The sequence below is a fragment of the Tenebrio molitor genome, chromosome 2, assembly GCF_963966145.1.
Source record: "Tenebrio molitor chromosome 2, icTenMoli1.1, whole genome shotgun sequence".
Lineage (NCBI taxonomy): Eukaryota > Metazoa > Arthropoda > Insecta > Coleoptera > Tenebrionidae > Tenebrio > Tenebrio molitor.
The window spans coordinates 809700-828963 of NC_091047.1; the positions used below are offsets into that span (position 1 = coordinate 809700).

The 19264-nt window shown below is 41.0% G+C and overlaps 1 protein-coding gene across 6 annotated transcripts in view; it reads left to right on the forward strand.

Annotated features, from left to right (window-relative positions):
- Positions 1-12396: 12396 nt before the first annotated feature.
- Positions 12397-19264, forward strand: part of LOC138123153 (sodium channel protein 60E-like) — a 61602-nt gene continuing 54734 nt past the window's right edge. For all 6 annotated transcript variants that reach the window (XM_069037707.1, XM_069037710.1, XM_069037713.1 and 3 more), the window contains exon 1: positions 12397-12850. In XM_069037707.1, the coding sequence (XP_068893808.1) occupies positions 12461-12850 (390 nt within the window). In that variant the 5' untranslated portion in view covers positions 12397-12460. The remainder of the gene's footprint in view (positions 12851-19264) is intronic.

The window sequence follows — 19264 nt, forward strand, 5'->3', positions numbered from 1 at the left end:
TGGTGCTGACAACAACTTCATCTTGGAATTGTAAAACGATGCGGACTGACGCGTAAAAGAATTTTTTGACCCTCGTGGGTTACCAATGATACTTTTAGCGATGATTGTTGGGGAAATCCTTGATGGTTTGTAACAAGTTTTTGCTCAAGTAGATAAAGGTGCATAAATTTAAAACATTCGTAATCTACCTAATATGCACCAATCAGGAGCTTTAATCTGTGGATATGACCATCACAAAAATAATCGTGCTGGTGCTGTTTTTGTCTAAGTTTAAATTAAAATATTTGATGCCGATTTGAGTTTTTGTCGATGCTTGTAAAGCTGGTTGCGGACTATTTTATAAAGAATCAGTTCTAATTAAATTAATGTTTTTATCTCCAAACGTCATAAAAGTGACAAATTGTGTCTCAAATGAGAAGGTAAAAGTGTCATTTTATGTGATTGAACACATAAAATAGCAAAATTGACAATTTTATGTGTCAAATCACATGAACTACAAAAATCAAAGAGTTCATCGAAATCATTTATTAATATCTACCTATTTATTGTGACAAATTGTATTAGGTATTACGATTTATCATGAATAATTAGTACACAATACTTATTAATAATTTAAATCACTAAAATTGCGTTCTAATGGTGTTCGTTTTATGGTTTTATTGCCTCACTGCGTTCGACAGCCAATCTACCAGCCGCAGCACATAAAACTTCATTTTTACTCCTCATAACATAATATAACGGGTGTTTTTTAAAATTTGGCGTCGAAGTAGGCGTTGAACTGTCGATTGTGAACGCACTATACAGGTTACGGATCACGGATCAGCTGTTTAAATCTTACGCTTTACACGAGTGGTGCGATCCCAATCGATTCTCCAACGCCTACTTCGACGCCAAATTTAAAAAAACACTCTTTACTATTATCTATATAGTTATGTAAAAATCGCGACTTGTACTATCGCGGCCAAAATACTTTGGTCGTCACTTTTTGACACTTCAAATGTAAATGAAGTATTAATGTCAATATACATGACAATTTCAAATTATTGTTGTCAAAAATATAGCACCTTCAGTTTTTGATAAATATAGAATCGTCTTACTTGGTTGTCTAAACCGCGACTATGTTGATCTTTTGCTTTTGAACCCTGCCTCCGCAGCTGGGATTTACCCCACCCGTATGACACTGATGGATTAAAATAATTTTGACAACAGTAAAAAATAAGGTTAAACATCCTAAAGCTTGCTTTACAATTGAATATCATTTATGTCACATTGACGACCAAAGTATTTTGGCCGCGATAGTATTATAACCGACGTTTTCATTTAATTAAAAATGCATTATGAAAATGTTTCCGAGAGAAAGACCCAATTTTCGCCGATGAGGATGCCACAAAATGGGCGCTTCACGTTTAAATAATAATAATCAATGCGCAATATAACAAAGCACAATAACAACACTAAACCCAAAAACAACGAACAATAAGGAATAGATTCACAAATTTAATTTCAAAGCAGCAAAAAAAAACAGTTTTTTTTAACTTCAAATTTAAAATGTCATTTGAATTAGAAAAATTCTTGGTGACAAAAACTTAAGATGAATAATATCTCCAAAAAACAATACGGCCATTCCATATAAACGTATTTCGTTGCTAGGGAAAACATATCAACGATTCCGGTACTATCCTCCATTTTTTCTAGCACACAATGTAATGTATTCTTGTCGGCTCAACCAGCACCTGACGATCTCCACTTCTGGACGTTTTCGGCGCGCTAAAAATATTTTTTTCACAACTTTTTCGACAGTTTGGGATATTGAATTGTAATCTATCCGATAGTTTAAAAAATCTTCCAACTTTGTTCCAAAAATGGTTTGAATACATGGATTTTTGAATATTTTCATCGGAACAAAAGTTAACAGGGGGTTGAAAAATTAGCATGTAAAACCCTATGGCCAGTCTTTAAAAAAACTCACTGTATGTATAGTAGTAGCTGCGTTGTAAGGTTCTTGATAAAAACATCATCATTTCATATTTATCTGTGTTGACGTTTACAGCGCCATCTGACGGTTTGAGAATGGCGCGTGTTAATTAAATAAAGTGTACGAAAAATGATGTGTTTTCATTTGAATAATGATGGAAAAAAGACCTACCATGTCAAGGGAGCCGCGATGATTAGAACACCGGTTTCAGGCAGGTCCGTCATTTGTAGTTTTTCGAAAATTATTTACAAGAAACTCTTTAAATAAGCTTTATAAGTAGTATTTGCTGATATACACTGATTTAATAACAAAATATATATCCAAGAGCATCTAACGAGGTCCCCTCAGATTGATTAAGCAATCTTTCATTTTTTACTTTAAAATCATTTTTTAATTCTTGGGTCGATGGCGACATCATCACCGTTATACATCAAAACCTGATAAGAATCGACGTATTTTTCACTACCATTGTCGACAAAATAGAAATGTGCTTTTCCAGGCCAAAACGAACTAATTTTTCCTACTATAATGTCTCCCCCATGGCTGATCCTTCCGATGTTCATATATCCGTCAGCGTCTTGGTGACCTCCTATGACCGCATGCTTATCGATAACTTCCAGATGAAGATTGGTATAATTTGCCAACATCCAATAAAAATTTTCTTGTGGACCGCACAGTATCTAGCACAGGAAGATACATTTTTTGAGTTAGACCTTCCTCCTCACTTACTTTAACGTATTTGTCCAACTTTTTATCACCGGCGTAGGGCACGTGCACTTCTTTTACTCCTGGATAAATCGACCCCACTATCAAACCTGCATTTTTCAGGTAACCCTGTCCGATGTAAACGTTCGTATGAGCGGCGGTTTTACCAGCAACGATCGCATCTTCAGGGACTCGTCCCACGTATTCTCTCCAGTAATAATCTGAATTTGTGTTTGTTCTCAGATTGTGGTTGATTTTGCCAAATACACTTACCTTCGTGCGAACTTACACCGCAGTGGTGTAAAAGGAAAATAATCGTAACTGGTGCTGACAACAACTTCATCTTGGAATCGTACAACGATGTGGACTGACGCGTAAAAGAATTTTTTGACCCTCGTGGGTTATCAATGATATTTTTAGCGATGATTGCTGGGTCAATCCTTGATGGTTTGTGACAAGTTTTTGCTCAAGTAGATAAAGGTGCATAAATTTAAAACATTCGTAATCTACATAATATGCGCCAATCAGGAGCTTTAATCTGTGGATATGCCCATCACAAAAATAATCGTGCTGGTGCTGTTTTTGTCTAAGTTTAAATTAAAATATTTGATGTCGATTTGAGCTTTTGTCGATGCTTGTAAAGTTGGTTGCGGACTATTTTAAAAAGAATCAGTTCTAATTAAATTAATGTTTTTTTTAGTTATGAAAAATCGCGACTTGTCTTTCCATAATGACTTACCACATCAAGGGAACCGGTTTCAGGCAAATACGTCATTTGTAGTTTTTCGAAAATTATTTACAAGAAATTCTTTAAATAAGCTTTATGGGTAGGAATATTTGCTGATATACCTACACTGATGTAATTACAAAATATATATCCAAGAGCCTCTAACGAGGTCCCCTAGAATTATTAAGCAATCTATAACTTTTTTACTTAAAAACGGCGACACTATCGTTATACATCAAAATCTGATAAGAATCGACGCGTTTTTCACTACCATTGTCGACAAAATAGAAATATGCTTTTCCAGGCCAATACGAAGTAACTTTTCCTACTTTAATGTCTCCCCCATAACTGATCCTTCCAATGTTCATGTATCCGTGAGCGTGTTCGTGACCTCCTATGACCGCATGCTTACCGATAACTTCCAGATGAAGATTGCTATAATTTGCCGACATCCAATAAAAATTGTCTTGTGGACCACACAGTATCTAGCATAGGAAGATACATTTTTTGAGTTACACTTATTCCTCACTTACCTTAACGTATTTGTCCAACTTTTTATCACCACCGTAGGGCACGTGCACTTCTTTCACTCCTGGAAAAATCGCGCCTACTATCAAACCTCCATTTTGCACGCAACCCTGTCCGATGTAAACGTTCGTATGAGCGGCGGTTTCACCAGCAACGATCGCATCTTCAGGGACTCGTCCCACGTATTCTCTCCAGTAATAATCTGAATTTGTGTTTGTTCTCAGATTGTGGTTGATTTTGCCAAATGAACTTACTTTCGAGCGAACCTACACCGCAGTGGTGTAAAAGGAAAATAATCGTAACTGGTACTGACAATAACTTCATCTTGGAATCTTACAACGATGCGGACTGACGCGTAAAAATTTTTTTTGACCCTCGTGGGTTATCAATGATACTTTTAGCAATGATTTGTAACACGTTTCTGCTCAAGTAGATAACGGTGCATAAATTAAAAATATTTGTACTATACATGTATGCGCCAATGGGGAGCTTTAATCTGTGGATATGACCATCACAAAAATAATCGTTCTGGTGCTGTTTTTGTCTAAGTTTAAATTAAAATATTTGATGCCGATTTGAGTTTTGGCGATGCTTGTAAAGTTGGTTGCGGACTATTTTAAAAAGAAGCGGTTCTAATTAAATTAATGTTTTATCTAATAGTTATGTAAAAATCACAACCTGGGACCTGATGTATTATAATAACCGGCCTGTTCATTTAATTAAAAATGATTATGAAAATGTATCCGAGAAAGAGCCAATTTCCGTCGATGAAGGCGCCACAACACAGGCGCTTCACGCTTAAATAATAATCAATGCGCAATATATAACAAAGAACAATAACAACACTAAACACAAAAACAACGAACAATTAGGAAAAAAACAAAGAGGTTCTTGACTTCAAATTCAAAATGTCATTTGAACAAGAAAAATTCTCGGTGACAAAAACTTAAGATGAATAATATCCCCAAAAAACGCCCGTACACTGGCGCTCTGCGGGGATCACTAAAACTACAATTCTGAACAGGCCGGTTATAATACAGCAGGTTGTGGGCATGATAAAAATATAGTTACTGTATCGCCAGTTCCGCGCAAATTCAAAAATTGAAAAATCAAATAAAACCCGCGAAACTGAACAATTGGCCAAGTCGTGATCGTCATAGAAACGGTAAAAACCCTAGGAAACCCCTACGTTGTGTGTTTTAATGTTTTATACAAAATGGCGGAAGACTAGCTCGAGATGCAAATGGCGGACCTGCAGGGTGGACAAACTTCGAAATAAAAATAAGTACATAAATTGGTGGAAGGACGCCTGTATTTAATTTGCATATATACGAATAAATACGTTCTCGTTTTCATTTGCAGCGGTGTTTGATGTAAAACAGACAAACAAATACATAACAACACAATTTATGAACACTAGCCATGAGATTGAACAAAACACAACAAATAAATGAACAACACCGCATCGACAGACTTAACAACCACTGTAAATGAGATGAGTAAAACCTCCAAAACTCATTCACAAACGATGGCACACCATAATCTTTTCTAATCGTTAAATTTTATACAACATGACAGAAGAATGAATAAACAAAATTCAAATTTACAATAATTAAGGCCCTAACTGAATACTACGCTCTCTCTCTCGCAGCCCTCGTCTTCCCCGATAACAGGCAGCACCTCCCCCGAACGGGACGTTATTCTAGATAGTTGTCGCCCCCCGATCTCTTACTTCTAAACTCCCGCCCTATTCACCCAGCCTAGCTCCCCAAATTGGTTGCGAACCACACTCTTCCGGGTATTACGTCATGGTGAAGCCCCGAGATAACAGCGACGGCAACCCCAGACGGTAACGTCGGCTCTTCTCACTTATTTTCTTTTGCTTAGATAAAATAAAAACAAAAATAAGTCTTTATTTTATCTACCTATGCTGTGTTAACTTTTGTAGCGGCATCTGACGGTTTGAGAATGGCGCGTAACGTTAACACTCAAAAATGACATTTTACTTTTCCTTAAGATAATTAAATAAAGTATACGAAAAATGATGTGTTTTCATTTGCATAATGATGGGAAAAGAAGACCTGTACAATTTGAAGAAAACAACTTACCACATCAAGGGAACCGGTTTCAGGTAGGTAGGTACGTCATTTGTAGCTTTTCGAAAATTATTTACAAGAAACTTTAAATAAGCTTTATGAGTAATATTTGCTGATATACACTGATGTAATAACAAAATATAGATCCAAGAGCCTCTAACGAGGTCCCCTGAGATTATTAAGCAATCTATAACTTTTTTACTTTACATTACCTTTATACATCAAAATCTGATAAGAATCGACGCGTTTTTCACTACCATTCTCGACAAAATTGAAATATGCTTTTCCAGGCCAATACGAAGTAACTTTTCCTACTATAATGTCTCCCCCATGACTGATCCTTCCGATGTTCATAGATCCGTGAGCGTCTTCGTGACCTCCTATGACCGCATGCTTATCGATAACTTCCAGTTGAAGATTGTTATAATTTGCCAACATCCAATAAAAATTGTCTTGTGGACCGCACAGTATCTAGCACAGGAAGATACATTTTTTGAGTTACACCTTATTCCTCACTTACTTTAATGGATTTGTCCAACTTTTTATCACCGTCGTAGGGCACGTGAAGTTCTTTTACTCCTGGAAAAATCGACCCCACTATCAAACCTGCATTTTTCAGGTAACCCTGTCCGATGTAAACGTTCGTATGAGCGGCGGTTTTACCAGCAACGATCGCATCTTCAGGGACTCGTCCCACGTATTCTCTCCAGTAATAATCTGAATTGGTGTTTGTTCTCAGTACCTATGTGGTTGATTTTGCCAAATGAACTTACTTTCGAGCGAACCTACACCGCAGTGGTGTAAAAGGAAAATAATCGTAACTGGTACTGACAATAACTTCATCTTGGAATCTTACAACGATGCGGACTGACGCGTTAAAGAATTTTTTTTGACCCTCGTGGGTTATCAATGATACTTTTAGCGATGATTTGTAACATATTTCTGCTCAAGTAGATAACGGTGCATAAATTAAAAATATTTGTACTATACATGTATGCGCCAATGGGGAGCTTTAATCTGTGGATATGACCATCACAAAAATAATCGTTCTGGTGCTGTTTTTGTCTAAGTTTAAATTAAAATATTTGATGCCGATTTGAGTTTTGGCGATGCTTGTAAAGTTGGTTGCGGACTATTTAAAAAAAAAGAGGTTCTAATTAAATTAATGTTTTATCTAATAGTTATGTAAAAATCACAACCTGGGACCTGATGTATTATAATAACCAGCCTGTTCATTTAATTAAAAATGATTATGAAAAGAGAAAGAGCCAATTTCCGTCGATGAAGGCGCCACAACACAGGCGCTTCACGCTTAAATAATAATCAATGCGCAATATATAACAAAGAACAATAACAACACTAAACACAAAAACAACAAACAATAAGGAAAAGATTCACAAATTTCATTTCAAAGCAGCAAAAAAACAAAGAGGTTCTTGACTTCAAATTCAAAATGTCATTTGAACAAGAAAAATTCTCGGTGACAAAAACTTAAGATGAGTAATATCCCTAAAAAACGCCCGTACACTAGCGCTCTGCGGGGATCACTAAAACTACACTTTTGAACAGGTCGGTTATAATAGGTATAGCAGGTCATATTAAAAATATACTTTGTCATGCATCTAGGACATGCATTGTCCTAGAAATTCTATTTTTTTAAACGGCAAGCTCACGGGCCAAGCTTTCAGTATAGAGTCCTGTTTCTGAACCAGTTGGACTCCGTCCAGATGGAGCTGCTATCAAAACATTTAGATGAACCCGACATCGATTGTTAATGTGGCTCAGTTTAATAATAACTTCGGAATTATGCATGTTAATATTTTATTACATTACGCTGTAAAACACTTCCCTATGTGCTGACCTTTAATGCCGGCTTAAAATCTCTCACGAAACGATTTCCATCTACTTTTCCCGTTATTTATTATTTACATTAATAATTACATTTTTTAAGTGTGTTTCAGCTTCGGTGTTTCCACCATCGTAAACTTCCACCATTCCCATTCTGATCCTGTTCAATATTGTCGCAGAGATGTTGCGCTTAATTTTAACACGAAATTTCACACCTCTCAAGCGACAGACAAATCCAACACTTGCATGTTTTGAAATCTCTTCGTTTAACCGGATCTGGGACACCCGAAGGCCTCTCCGTGTCCCGTGACCTCAATAATCCCCGTCAACTTGCCAAGGCGATGAATAAACCACCGCCGACCGAAAAACAAGGATCAGCCGAGGATCAGCTAATTGGAAGTTGCGTCATTTAATTTTAAACGATAATCCCCGCCGGCATCGGAGCGAAAGTCGGCGGCTTCTCGGGGGCGGCCGGCTGAATTATTAAAATTAAGAGGCCGTTCCGTTTCGGATAGTTTCATTAAACCGAAACAGCGAAATAACGATGCGAAACGGGCCGACAAAAAATGCGGGGACAACGCCGAGGAGGCGCAAATATCGCAATAAAAACTGCACAAAAACGGGGTGTAAAGGAAGAGAGACGAATTTGTCGTTGATCCTGCGGGATAAGGACCAGATGGGGATGTTGATTGTCGGTCTACAATGGAGTGGCAGATGGTTGGTCGGTCCGAGAATGTTTGCTGTTTGTCTTTTGTAACCTGCCGGCACGGTTTTAATCGACAAAAAATATAAAAAACAACACAGCGTGGAACAGAAATGCTTGAAAAATTATTATAATTCGATTTGGTGATTATCTTTGCGTAAGTATTTTTTAACAAAAATGGTAATGTCATCTACCAATAGGTACGTTTCTTTTAAGCTCACGCCCACAAAAAAGTCTCTCATACTTATTGGAAATGACCGCAGACCAATCATATCGCGATGCACTTGGATTCTTCTCTTCTGAGAAAATTGCAAAAAACTATAAAAACTAATTTTTTCGCTCGTGACTTTTTTCACAATTACTGCAGGGCTTTGATTCTTGCTTCAAGGGAATCCTCGTCATATCACGTAGACCACATTTACATTTTACTTTCCAGCTTTCCACAGTTGCCTTATTTGGAACCAAAATGGCGTCTGCAGGCGGACCTCTTTTTCTTGCATGAAATTAAATCCGATTCGAATCTATCCGCATACCTTTTGCTTTGCCTTTTTCGTTTCAAACTTCAAACTGTTGTGTCGCTCGTCTTCGTGCATGTATTTTTCATCGTGACATTAAAATGTGAAGGAAGGAGCTTCAGATTGCGGTCAGTTCGGATCACGTGCCACACATTTCGAACCTGCCCCTCGGTTCTCGTGCAGACAAACGACTTTATTAAATAATAAACCTAAATACAGTGTATTCTCTCATAAGCGGACACCATCGGTCGCACGGAATTTGTCCACTCAAGAGAGACGTCCACTTAAGAAAGTTTGTCCGCTTAATAGAAGCGTCCGTTTCTGAGGAAAAATAGTAGATTACATTACGAATTCAGAAAAGTGGACGTTTACTAGACGAGTATGGCAAGTTTAAATACGAGCGTCAGGGAGTATTTAAATGCTATGCTGTAAAGTGACCTATTACTGTACGATTTTGAGTACAGTAATATAGTTCATTACTGTACAAAATTTCGATAAATGTCACAACTTGAAAAACGAAACGTCAAGCTAATTTTAAAGATTTTAAGCGATTTGGAGCCTTTAAGGGGTTGGTCGAACAAAAAAATGTTGTATTCAACTCTTTCCTGTGTAAATTGGGCTTTTTTTGGTACTCGTATTTAGAACGCGAGTGAAATGCCACTCATGCCAAAAAAGCCAAATTTACACACGAACTCTTTAAATAAACTATAGTGCATTCATTTTAAATGTTGGGTTTTGTAATAAAACTTGCCTGCTTTGACACTTGTCCGAAACTCAGTGAATCTAAAACTGTGTTCAATATCTTCGGGTCCAAAATTAAAGAATGGTGGGATCGAGATCAACTTTTAGAAGACCAAGTGAAACCAGTAACATTTGTTGCCAATACTGGTGAATCATCTAGTGTCTAGTGAATTTGATTCAGATGACGATTAATTTTTTTATTTGTTTACGTATTTTATTATTTATTTTTTACTTACTTTAAAAGATACATGTAATGGATACTTTACTAATTACTCTTATTTCTTTATTAAGTAATCTTATTTGTCAAATACATTATTTAAAATCAACAATCTCTTTACATTTTTTTGGTCACTGATCACAAAATGTGTTTTAATTTTTTTTACTTGTGGATATTTTAACGTCTCTTTCTTTTGCTCGTCAATAAGATGGTGAAAGTACGACGTGGTACCAGTTTTATATGAACAGAGGGATTCCTACTTTACGGTACCGATACAATGAAAATTTGCCGCTTTCGTAATTTATGGTGTTTTGAGTTTACAACTTTACCCAACGTTTAAAATGAATGCCCTATATGTACTTTTTTTTTCAAATGGACACATAATATGAAATACACTTATACCTAATTAGATACATAATACTGATTTGTTTTTGACAAAATAATTTTAATTCTGAGTGAAGTAATCTTCTAATATTTCCTGCTTTAAATTAAACTGTTTTAGTGAAACACTTTCGAAATGTAACATTAGGAGACCTGATTCTGAACTGCACTACTGTACGTACATAGTGGCATTTCTTACTAACAGAATGACTAAAAAATTAACAATGAAATGGCCGAACGTGCCTGAACCTGGATATTTAACAATTTCCCATATCGATATCACAAATGTTGCAAGTATCAGCGTGGCATTAAGATGCAAGCTGTCCATACAAGAGAGTTTCGATTGAAGAATCACTGTCCGTGTCCGGTCTTAAAAGAGTCCGCTTAAGAGAATTTTTTTAATTAATAATAGCATATGGAATGGCCGGTCGCAAAAAAATCGTCCGTTTAAAAGAGGGGTCCGCTTGTGAGGAGTGTCCGCTAAGAGAGAATACACTGTATAACAGTCGGCGAAACCTAATACAAGTCGAGAAATTTTTAATAAATGTCCCTGGTCTGCGCTGTTGCAGTAATTGCCACTGCACTATGACAACACGAGCGGAGCACTTTGCAGAATTGCCCCGCAAATTTGCAGCTCCTTCGGCGACCCCGAAAACGATCGGATCGGTGGCGCGGCGACGACAAATAATGGGGTGTCAAAGGGAAGGAGCCTCCTCACATAAAGAACCACAAAGACATACTGTTTACAGATCGGCTGTCACGATCACAATTCTTCACGTCATATATTCCGTCATATTGGATCGTAATTTTTATTCTCCACTTTGTACTTCATACATTTTATATTTCGGAGTGACTTACTTTTTTATGACAGGGGAGATTTCGTCTGATGTCAAAGTTTGATCATCAAGATACTTGAAGAGTTTCCACGTGGCGTTATGCGTCTAAAGATAAACGCTTTAATTACTTGTTGATGCCGGATACGAGCCGGATCCGATTCTCGACATTAATTGCCAAAGTTTTGACCATCCCGGAACTTACCGATCCCCTGTTGGACCTACCGAACGGTCGATTAGGTAGGCGACGAATCGAAACTGGTGACGTCACACCGGCACGAGTCCCGAAACGAGTACAGGTGTAGCGCGCGGGGATACACCGACCCCCTTCTGTCCATATCGATCCGCCGCCAACGTCTGCGGAGCTTGTTGCGTCACGATACGTCATCGTCATCGTGTGTTGCGGATTTCTCTCGGGCCCCGCGGTCCGGCTCGAAGGACCGCAAAAAATCGTAAACCTCGGACCGTCCTCTTCGGAGACGACATACGCAAACCTCGATGAAGATCTCCTTTGCTCGCAGATCGTTTCCTTTCACGCTTTTCTAGAGATCGCTTGTTGGGGATTTTTGCAATTTATGCATGCCTGAATCGCTCGGAATCAATCTTGTCAACAGATAATTTCCTTTCGTGTCATCTGCTTGTATTTTTCGTCGGAATTATGTGGCAATTTATATCGGTGAAAAAAATATCAATTTGGGGTTGGTGCGGCCGATAATGTATCAATTTCCGGCGGCGGGATGATGTATCTGCCTAGTCACCCCCGTCATCCGCCCTTCTTATATTTATGACAGACCCTTTTATTAATATACGGCTACCTGGGGAACCCCCGACCCTGCCAAAATCGATACAGATGCGCAACATCTAGGGTTTTTCGTGTTTCAAGGTTTCTGCAAAAATGTAGTGGGTTTCGAGACGTCGCGAGGAGGAGATGGAGCTGAGCTGAAAAGAAGTCAACAATTGGAAGTGGGATTTGAAAGAGATGGGAATTTTGCCGGGGGCGGCGGAGCGTCCGCGTTCCGTCCTGGTCGACTCCTCGGCGTGAAAAGCCCCGAGCGCGCTTGGGTCGCGTCCCGACGCCGCGGCCGTCGTCGGCGGCGGCGCCGTTGCGTCGTCACCGGCGGCACTCGGCAGTCTACCGCGAGTCTTTCGCCATGCCGCTTCGCGTTCCGGGCCCAGGGCCCTAGCAACTCCATGTCGAGTCCAGCAGACGCGCCCGAGCCGGCGCCGCCGGACCCCCAGGTGGTGCGCCGCGAGCCGCCCGTCGAGCCGAGGCCCCCGCGTCCGGAGTCGTACCCGCGGGGCCCCGAGAGCCGGCTGGAGCCCCGCGGCTTCGGCAAGCGCAACTCGGACCCCGCTCCGGCGGCCGCCGCCAGGCCCCGCACCCAGGTCAAGCCCTTCACCAAGGAGTCGCTCGAGCGGCTCGAGAGGAAAACTGTGCAACTGGTGCGCGAGTACGGCTTCCAGCCCAGGAGGAAGCTCAGTGTCGAGGACGGCTCCCGCCTCCCCGCCAAGTTCGAGCCTTTCCCGGCCAAGCTCTACGGCAGGCCGCTCGAGGAAATAGACAATTTCATTTATGACGAGGTAGGCGACGGCCCCCGGTGCTGTGGTCAATTCTTATCCGGACAATTCCCACTTCTGATCAATACTTGATGCGGTTATTATGTTGACGTTGTGTACATAAACAAACATCAATATTACACCGGATTTTAACCAGCGCGCCTCCAACTACAGGAAAAATATCGATCACGGACGCGACCCCAAATGTACCCCCATCTTCGGACGCCATTTTCATACGACACTTGCGACTTTTCACGGCCCACTTCCCACACAAAACAACCGAAATATCACCGTCATTCGGGCGCCCCCTCGCAACGCGAACAATAAAAATAAGTTACGACCTCTCACCCCCGATACGGGAACGTCTTTCCCGTTAATTGGGGCCCCCGAAAACTGGAGACTGCCGTTGTTGGTTGTTCCACAAAGCGCCGAAATTTATCAATTCACCACGTGACGTTTGACATTTATTCGATTCGGCATCCTGGTAATTTTTTTGTTGTCGCGTTGGCAACAGAATTTACGCGGCGGACGACGCTTGACAAGATGAATAATTACCAGATGCAAGTCAATTACGTTCGATCCGATTCCGGGTCCCGCGAACGCACCGATACATTTTCGTGGTCCTGTTTCGAAACGGGGGGCCCTCACCCACCACCCGTTTTTTGCGGGTGTCGCGTTTAATGCGAAAATCTGGACAAATTCCGCAAAACAATCGGACACGGAGGCGACGTTAATTGATGGTGTGGTGGTTGTGTCGCAGTCGGTGGCAATCAAAGCGCCATTTTTCCAAATTATCGGCCATTCGGTGGAGGAAAACAACGCACACGAACGGCGCTCCCCGGAACGTAAAGACTTGCGAAAATGATCGACGAAACGTGAAAACAAAGCGCTCGCTTATGGAACACTTGACGTGCCAATGTCTAATTTAAACGGTCGCCGCAATTTGGAATGCAAATCGAAAGCTCTGTTCAATATTCGTGGCCCGGTCAAAATCCGTTTTTGATACTTGACGGGTGCGCCAAATATTTAACCGATTTAAATTAAATTGTTTGAATTATCGAAGATTAAGCGGTGTGCACAATCGCTCAGATTCCCGTCTGATTCCCGGTGGCGTTTTGACAGATGACAGTTCGACGCTGCACTCGCGAATTTTTTGGCGGCCGCGAGGGTTCCTAACCTCACCTCGCGCGGTCCTCGTCCCAAAGGAAAAGAAACCTAACGTGCGAACGTCTAATTTTAAGTCGTCGAGGCAATTTGCGATGCAAATCGGAAAGTCCGGTAAATATTTGCGGCCGGGTGGAAATTTGCTTTTGAAATTTGACAGGTGCGTAATGTGTATACCGTTTTGAGGCGGCTTGTTTAAGTTATCGCGGAAATAATAAACGAAAGCGCGGGCGGTGTGCATTCGGTTAACGGTTCTTCGTTTCCCGTTCTTCAAGGTCGGTGATTAATCGAGGGATGACCGATTTAGAAGCGTTCGCTTCGAAGAAAAAGAGGGCAAAATGGACGTCGTACCATCGGCGGGGTCTAATTTTGGAAGTGGGGGCGCCGTTGATCGAATTTGCCGCAATTATGCGACATCCCGTTAATTGCAGTGTCCACTACACGTCGGCCCATAATGCAAGACGTTGCACTTGACAACTCCCAAATTACTCGATTTGGCATCGCGGCCGTCGAGTCTTGCAACTTTCTCATCTGTATCTTCTCCTTTGTTTTCTTTTAATTAAAGTGCATCGATTTTTCCAACACGAGACGGAAAATCTCCACTGCTGCGAAGACGCTTTTCCATTTATTTTCACCGCCGAGTAATGCATATGTGTACCTACTAAGACGACGTAACATTATCTGAGCTCTTGTGGGTTCTCAACGACGGCAAAGATGTGCGTGACACTTTTCTTTTCGTTTTTTTTTTCGAAGTGAAAACATTTATTGCGGCGAACAAAGACAGGACGTCCATCAAGAAAAGTAAATGCGTAGCAGCAGTGCACATAAAGATGACAATAAACGTATTTTCCAAGTTCATTTTCTCTCGAGGAAAAGACAATAGAATTGATAATATCTATTCGTTGAGTGCGTGAATACAGGATAAGTTCTATAATCAGTAATAGTTATTACGATACGAGTTTTATAAGAAGTACTGTGAGATCGAAAAAAATAAATAAATTAGAGTTGGCTGTGACCAAAAATTTCAGTTGGCAATTTTGAGAACCTTGAAATCTTTGTTTTCATAAAGGTGTTAATTATGTGTGACCTGTCGGTTGTAAAAGAATTTCCTCACCTAGTGCAATGAAACAATGAGATTTAAAACTCCCGGGCCTTTATTCAACGATACCTATGTCCTTTCTCTGCTGCGCTTTTTAACAGCAACACCTGAAAGTTTCGTTTAAATGAATGAAACATTGTACTTGATCTAGATAAGTCACAAAATTATTCTGGAGAATGTCTGCAAGTGTGCGTTTCTTAATTCAGCACCTTTGGTTCATTATTTTGTGTTTACCTATTCGTTGCTGTTCTCTGTAAAAATGTGACTCACGTTGAGGAAAATGCGATTTACTTTTTAACACAGTTGGGACCAAAAATGTGTAAGATTTCATCGTGCAAGTTTTTGAAACTTGAACTTTCTTCCGGAGGGGGCCGTGTCATTGTGGGGTAACCCGAGCGGTCGGCCATGTTTGTAGTAGCTTTCATAAAGCCATAACTCGCCGTGTAACATTATCTGACAGCGGATTGGTGTTAATTTCGGGCGGCATTGTTCTGGAGGTTGCAGACATGACAACAACATCACCAAACTCCATGTGAAATGTCTGCTTTTGTAATCGAGACCGACGATTCTCATTTTTAGCAACAGTTTGTAAATTCTGGCCGTGATGTGTGGGTTTTGGTGTTTATTCGGGCGATTAATTGCTTAGAAAAATAAATTATGCATCGTTTTCTCCGAAGACAACAGTTTACTTAAGCAGTCGTCATCATTAACGCAAATGCGCCGGCACGAAAACCACAATTAAGTCGTTGCCGTGCTGAGTGAGCTATCGGAAGGCGAAAGATGATTGGTCGGTGGCGTTTGCGCAGGCGCCCCGGCCCTTTCCGACAAATTGTTCCGTGTTGGGAGCAGCTTTGGTTCCGGTGAATAAAACGCGAATCAGATCACGGCCCCAATTACGATAAAATTTCCCTTTCGTCTAGGCGCTCTAGAAAATAGAGTCGCGCCGCGAAGGATGTTGTTAATAACAATCGATCGTTGCATGTGGGAAAGCCGGAAAAAATCGGCGATAACCATCGGCCAAATTGGCTCGCGGCGGGTTCGATTTTTTCCGGGAATTGCGACGCCCCCGCGCCCCAATTAGAGTGCAAGAGGTGTTTTGCGCCGCAAGAACTTATCGACTGCAGATCTTTTGAATGTTTAAAGCTCGACGGGGCCGGTGCGGATTAGAAGCTGCGCCAGTAATTTGTCCGGTATGGGATACGGACGGCTCCGGGCTCGCAAATCAACGGCTCGCTCCGGGCACTTCTCTCTTCAATTCGTAAGAGAAATCTTCGCGTTGCGAACCGGCTCATATATCTCGGGTTTAAAATTCGACCGCCTAATCATGGAAGAATCCGGTGAATTTTTCACGGAGACGTGTGTCATCTCGAACGAAGCTTTCAGGTGGCGACGGAGGGCGAGATTCCAAGGTTTTAATCAAGGTCGTCGATAAAATGAAAAAGTGGAAAACCTTACGTGCCAGCGGCTAATTTAAGTCGGCGATTCGATCTCAGATGGAGATCTAGAAGCGCATTTCGGATTTGGGTTTGAAACCAGCTGATTGGTTTTGTTTTACCATAAAGAAGCGACGAAATTGTGCAGAAAGTGATGAACGTATCTAATTTCTATTCACGGAAATTAATATGTGTAGTAGGAGAAACTAAAAACGTTTGTCTGATTCTGATTGTGTGATCACGTCTGTTGAAAAGTGGGGTTATGTCCAGGTTCAGATCATTCAATGTCAAAACCTCAAAATTATCTCATGCAATTCTCGATAGAAATGAAGGAAATGATCATTTGGCAGCAAGAGAAACGCGAAAAATACCTGGGCATTACTAAAGGTAATCAGACCCTCCAATTAATTGCATTGAATAATACAAATATTTTCAAATAAAAACTAATCGGACAGCAAGAAACATGAAGTTCAGAGAAATGTTTTATAGGGGATGAAAAGGCAGAAGGAATCAAACTACAACACTAGCCAAAATGTACAAAAAAATAGCACAAATAGAGTTAACCGAACAATGAATTTGTATAAATTTATGTACAAAAAATTTCAGCAACTTTATTGGCGATGTTCGCTTTGTGAGTTGTTTGTCGTTGGCTTCAATAAATGTCACGAAACAAGTCAATATTGACCGTTTGGTCTCATCTTTGAGAAGACGACGTGGCATTTTCCTTTTGAATTCTGAAATTTTGTTTGCGCAAGTTGTTCTGTCAGCGAGAGAGTCGAGACGTTTCTGCCAAAATGGCGCCTCCGAGAGTTGCCAACTGCGGCTGGATTTAGTGTTATCTAAAATTCCCTATCAATAACCTAGCAACTGAAAAGTTAGGTACTAGGGACTGGTCACAATCAAAATTAATAGATAATACTTGGCGTTCATGCGTTTTTTTTTTGTATTACATAGTGCGATTATTGAAGCTTCATTTTAGATCGTACATCGTTCATATCGGAGTTTGTTAGAACTGTTATAACAATGGGAACATCGAGTGATCCTTTGTTCCGAAAGAGGGAACGAGACGTTTCTTGGAAAAGCAATCGAAGGAGAATTGCAGATATTGTGGTGTTTAATCAGACGTGTCAGTTGAGAGATAAGTGTACGTTGTGAAACATACATTCTGAAGGATTTGGCATCGTGAAAGTGTACAAAGGATCTAAGGCAGACAGTGGTATGCATAGAAAAGATTCGGTTTGGATGAAGAAATCATCGCCGGGAGGTTTGTTAAGGGAAGTGCTTCGCTTTATAGACTAGAATACAATTTCCCTTTTGTAAGCAGTTGAATGAATTTGTCAGGAATCCAGAATAGCTTCGGGTACGTCTTATTTAGGAAATAAAAGGCGAGCAGCTGTGCAGGAACAAAGAAGCATCGAAACAAGTCTAGAGCATCAAATTAGAAAAATGATGGAAGACGTGAAACTGTGAATATTTGTAGATGAGGCGATTTGGAGGCGCAAAGAGAAGAAGAAAGAGCGGTGTTGGTGTTTGTGCGGGGCGCGGCCCCAACGGCATTCGGCCTCGTCAAACATTCAAACAGGTTGATCGAATTGCGGCGAAAAAACAGATTAAAAATCCTGGACTAATCCGGGCCTCTTTACCTATTCCACCACTCGATTAAATTGGGTTGGGCCTAGCCGAGCCAGATAAATTCCAATTTTTTCCGGATTACACAGAGTGGCCTAATTCGATTGGGGGCTTTGACGTGCCGGCGTTTACGAGTCGAGTGACAGGGGTGCGTACACAGGGTCTGCATAATTCCGCAACTTTGCGACAACAACCAACTGGCATTCTCGACTGGCATTCTTCGCCGTTTAGTTCTGGCTGAATTTCGGCGGTCCTGCCCTAAACGGGACGATTTGCGGTGAGCCGCCATTTGTCAAGATGGCGACAGGTTATCAATTCGCGTCTGGGATTTGATCGATCATAGACGCGGATGGATCTGATTTGTAGCTTGATGGAGTCGAGTGTATAACGTCGAGATTAGTTTATGCTACCTTTGTTGTTTGTTGGGGTGATGGATCGTGGCGGCATCAAAGTGAACTCTGCAACAAATCTCGGCTGATTATCTAGCGTCCCTCATCTCTGCTTCTGCGGATTTTCTTCGAGACCGCGTTTTCCCGAAGAGAATTGTTACGCACTCTTCGATCTCGCTTAAAATTTCGTTCGGGGTGGCCGAAACTATTCCGCTCGCAGACGCCGAGGAAATGCCAAAAGGAAAAACTACGAAGCGTAGTTGTTTCCGGGAGGGGACGCGTCGGACGTGCCCGGAATTTTCCAGAAGCTACCCGAAAGAGTGACGGTTTTTCTCGACGCCGCGTGCACTTAAAACAACATCGACAGAAATCACCACCCGCGCCGGGGGAATTAGTTCGGTTCCATTTATTCTTTCCTGGAGGCAGCAAGAAACGTCGCCGATAAGTCCGTCGCCGAAGCAGTTAGTTTATCGGAAGGTATTATAAAGTGAGCGTTTCTGCAAATGTCATCGGAAGGAAAGATAACGGAGAACGGCTGATGGAGCACAAAAAAATTCGCATCGATCCTCCTCCGCCTTCATTAGTACGGCCGGAGGACGGTTTTTCTTGCGGGGTCGACCGATTTTCCGGTCACGTGCCCCGCAATTAAATCGCAACAGGATGCCGGGCTTGGGGGGGGGGGGGGGAGGGCTATTCACAAGCAAATAATAAAATAAAACAATCT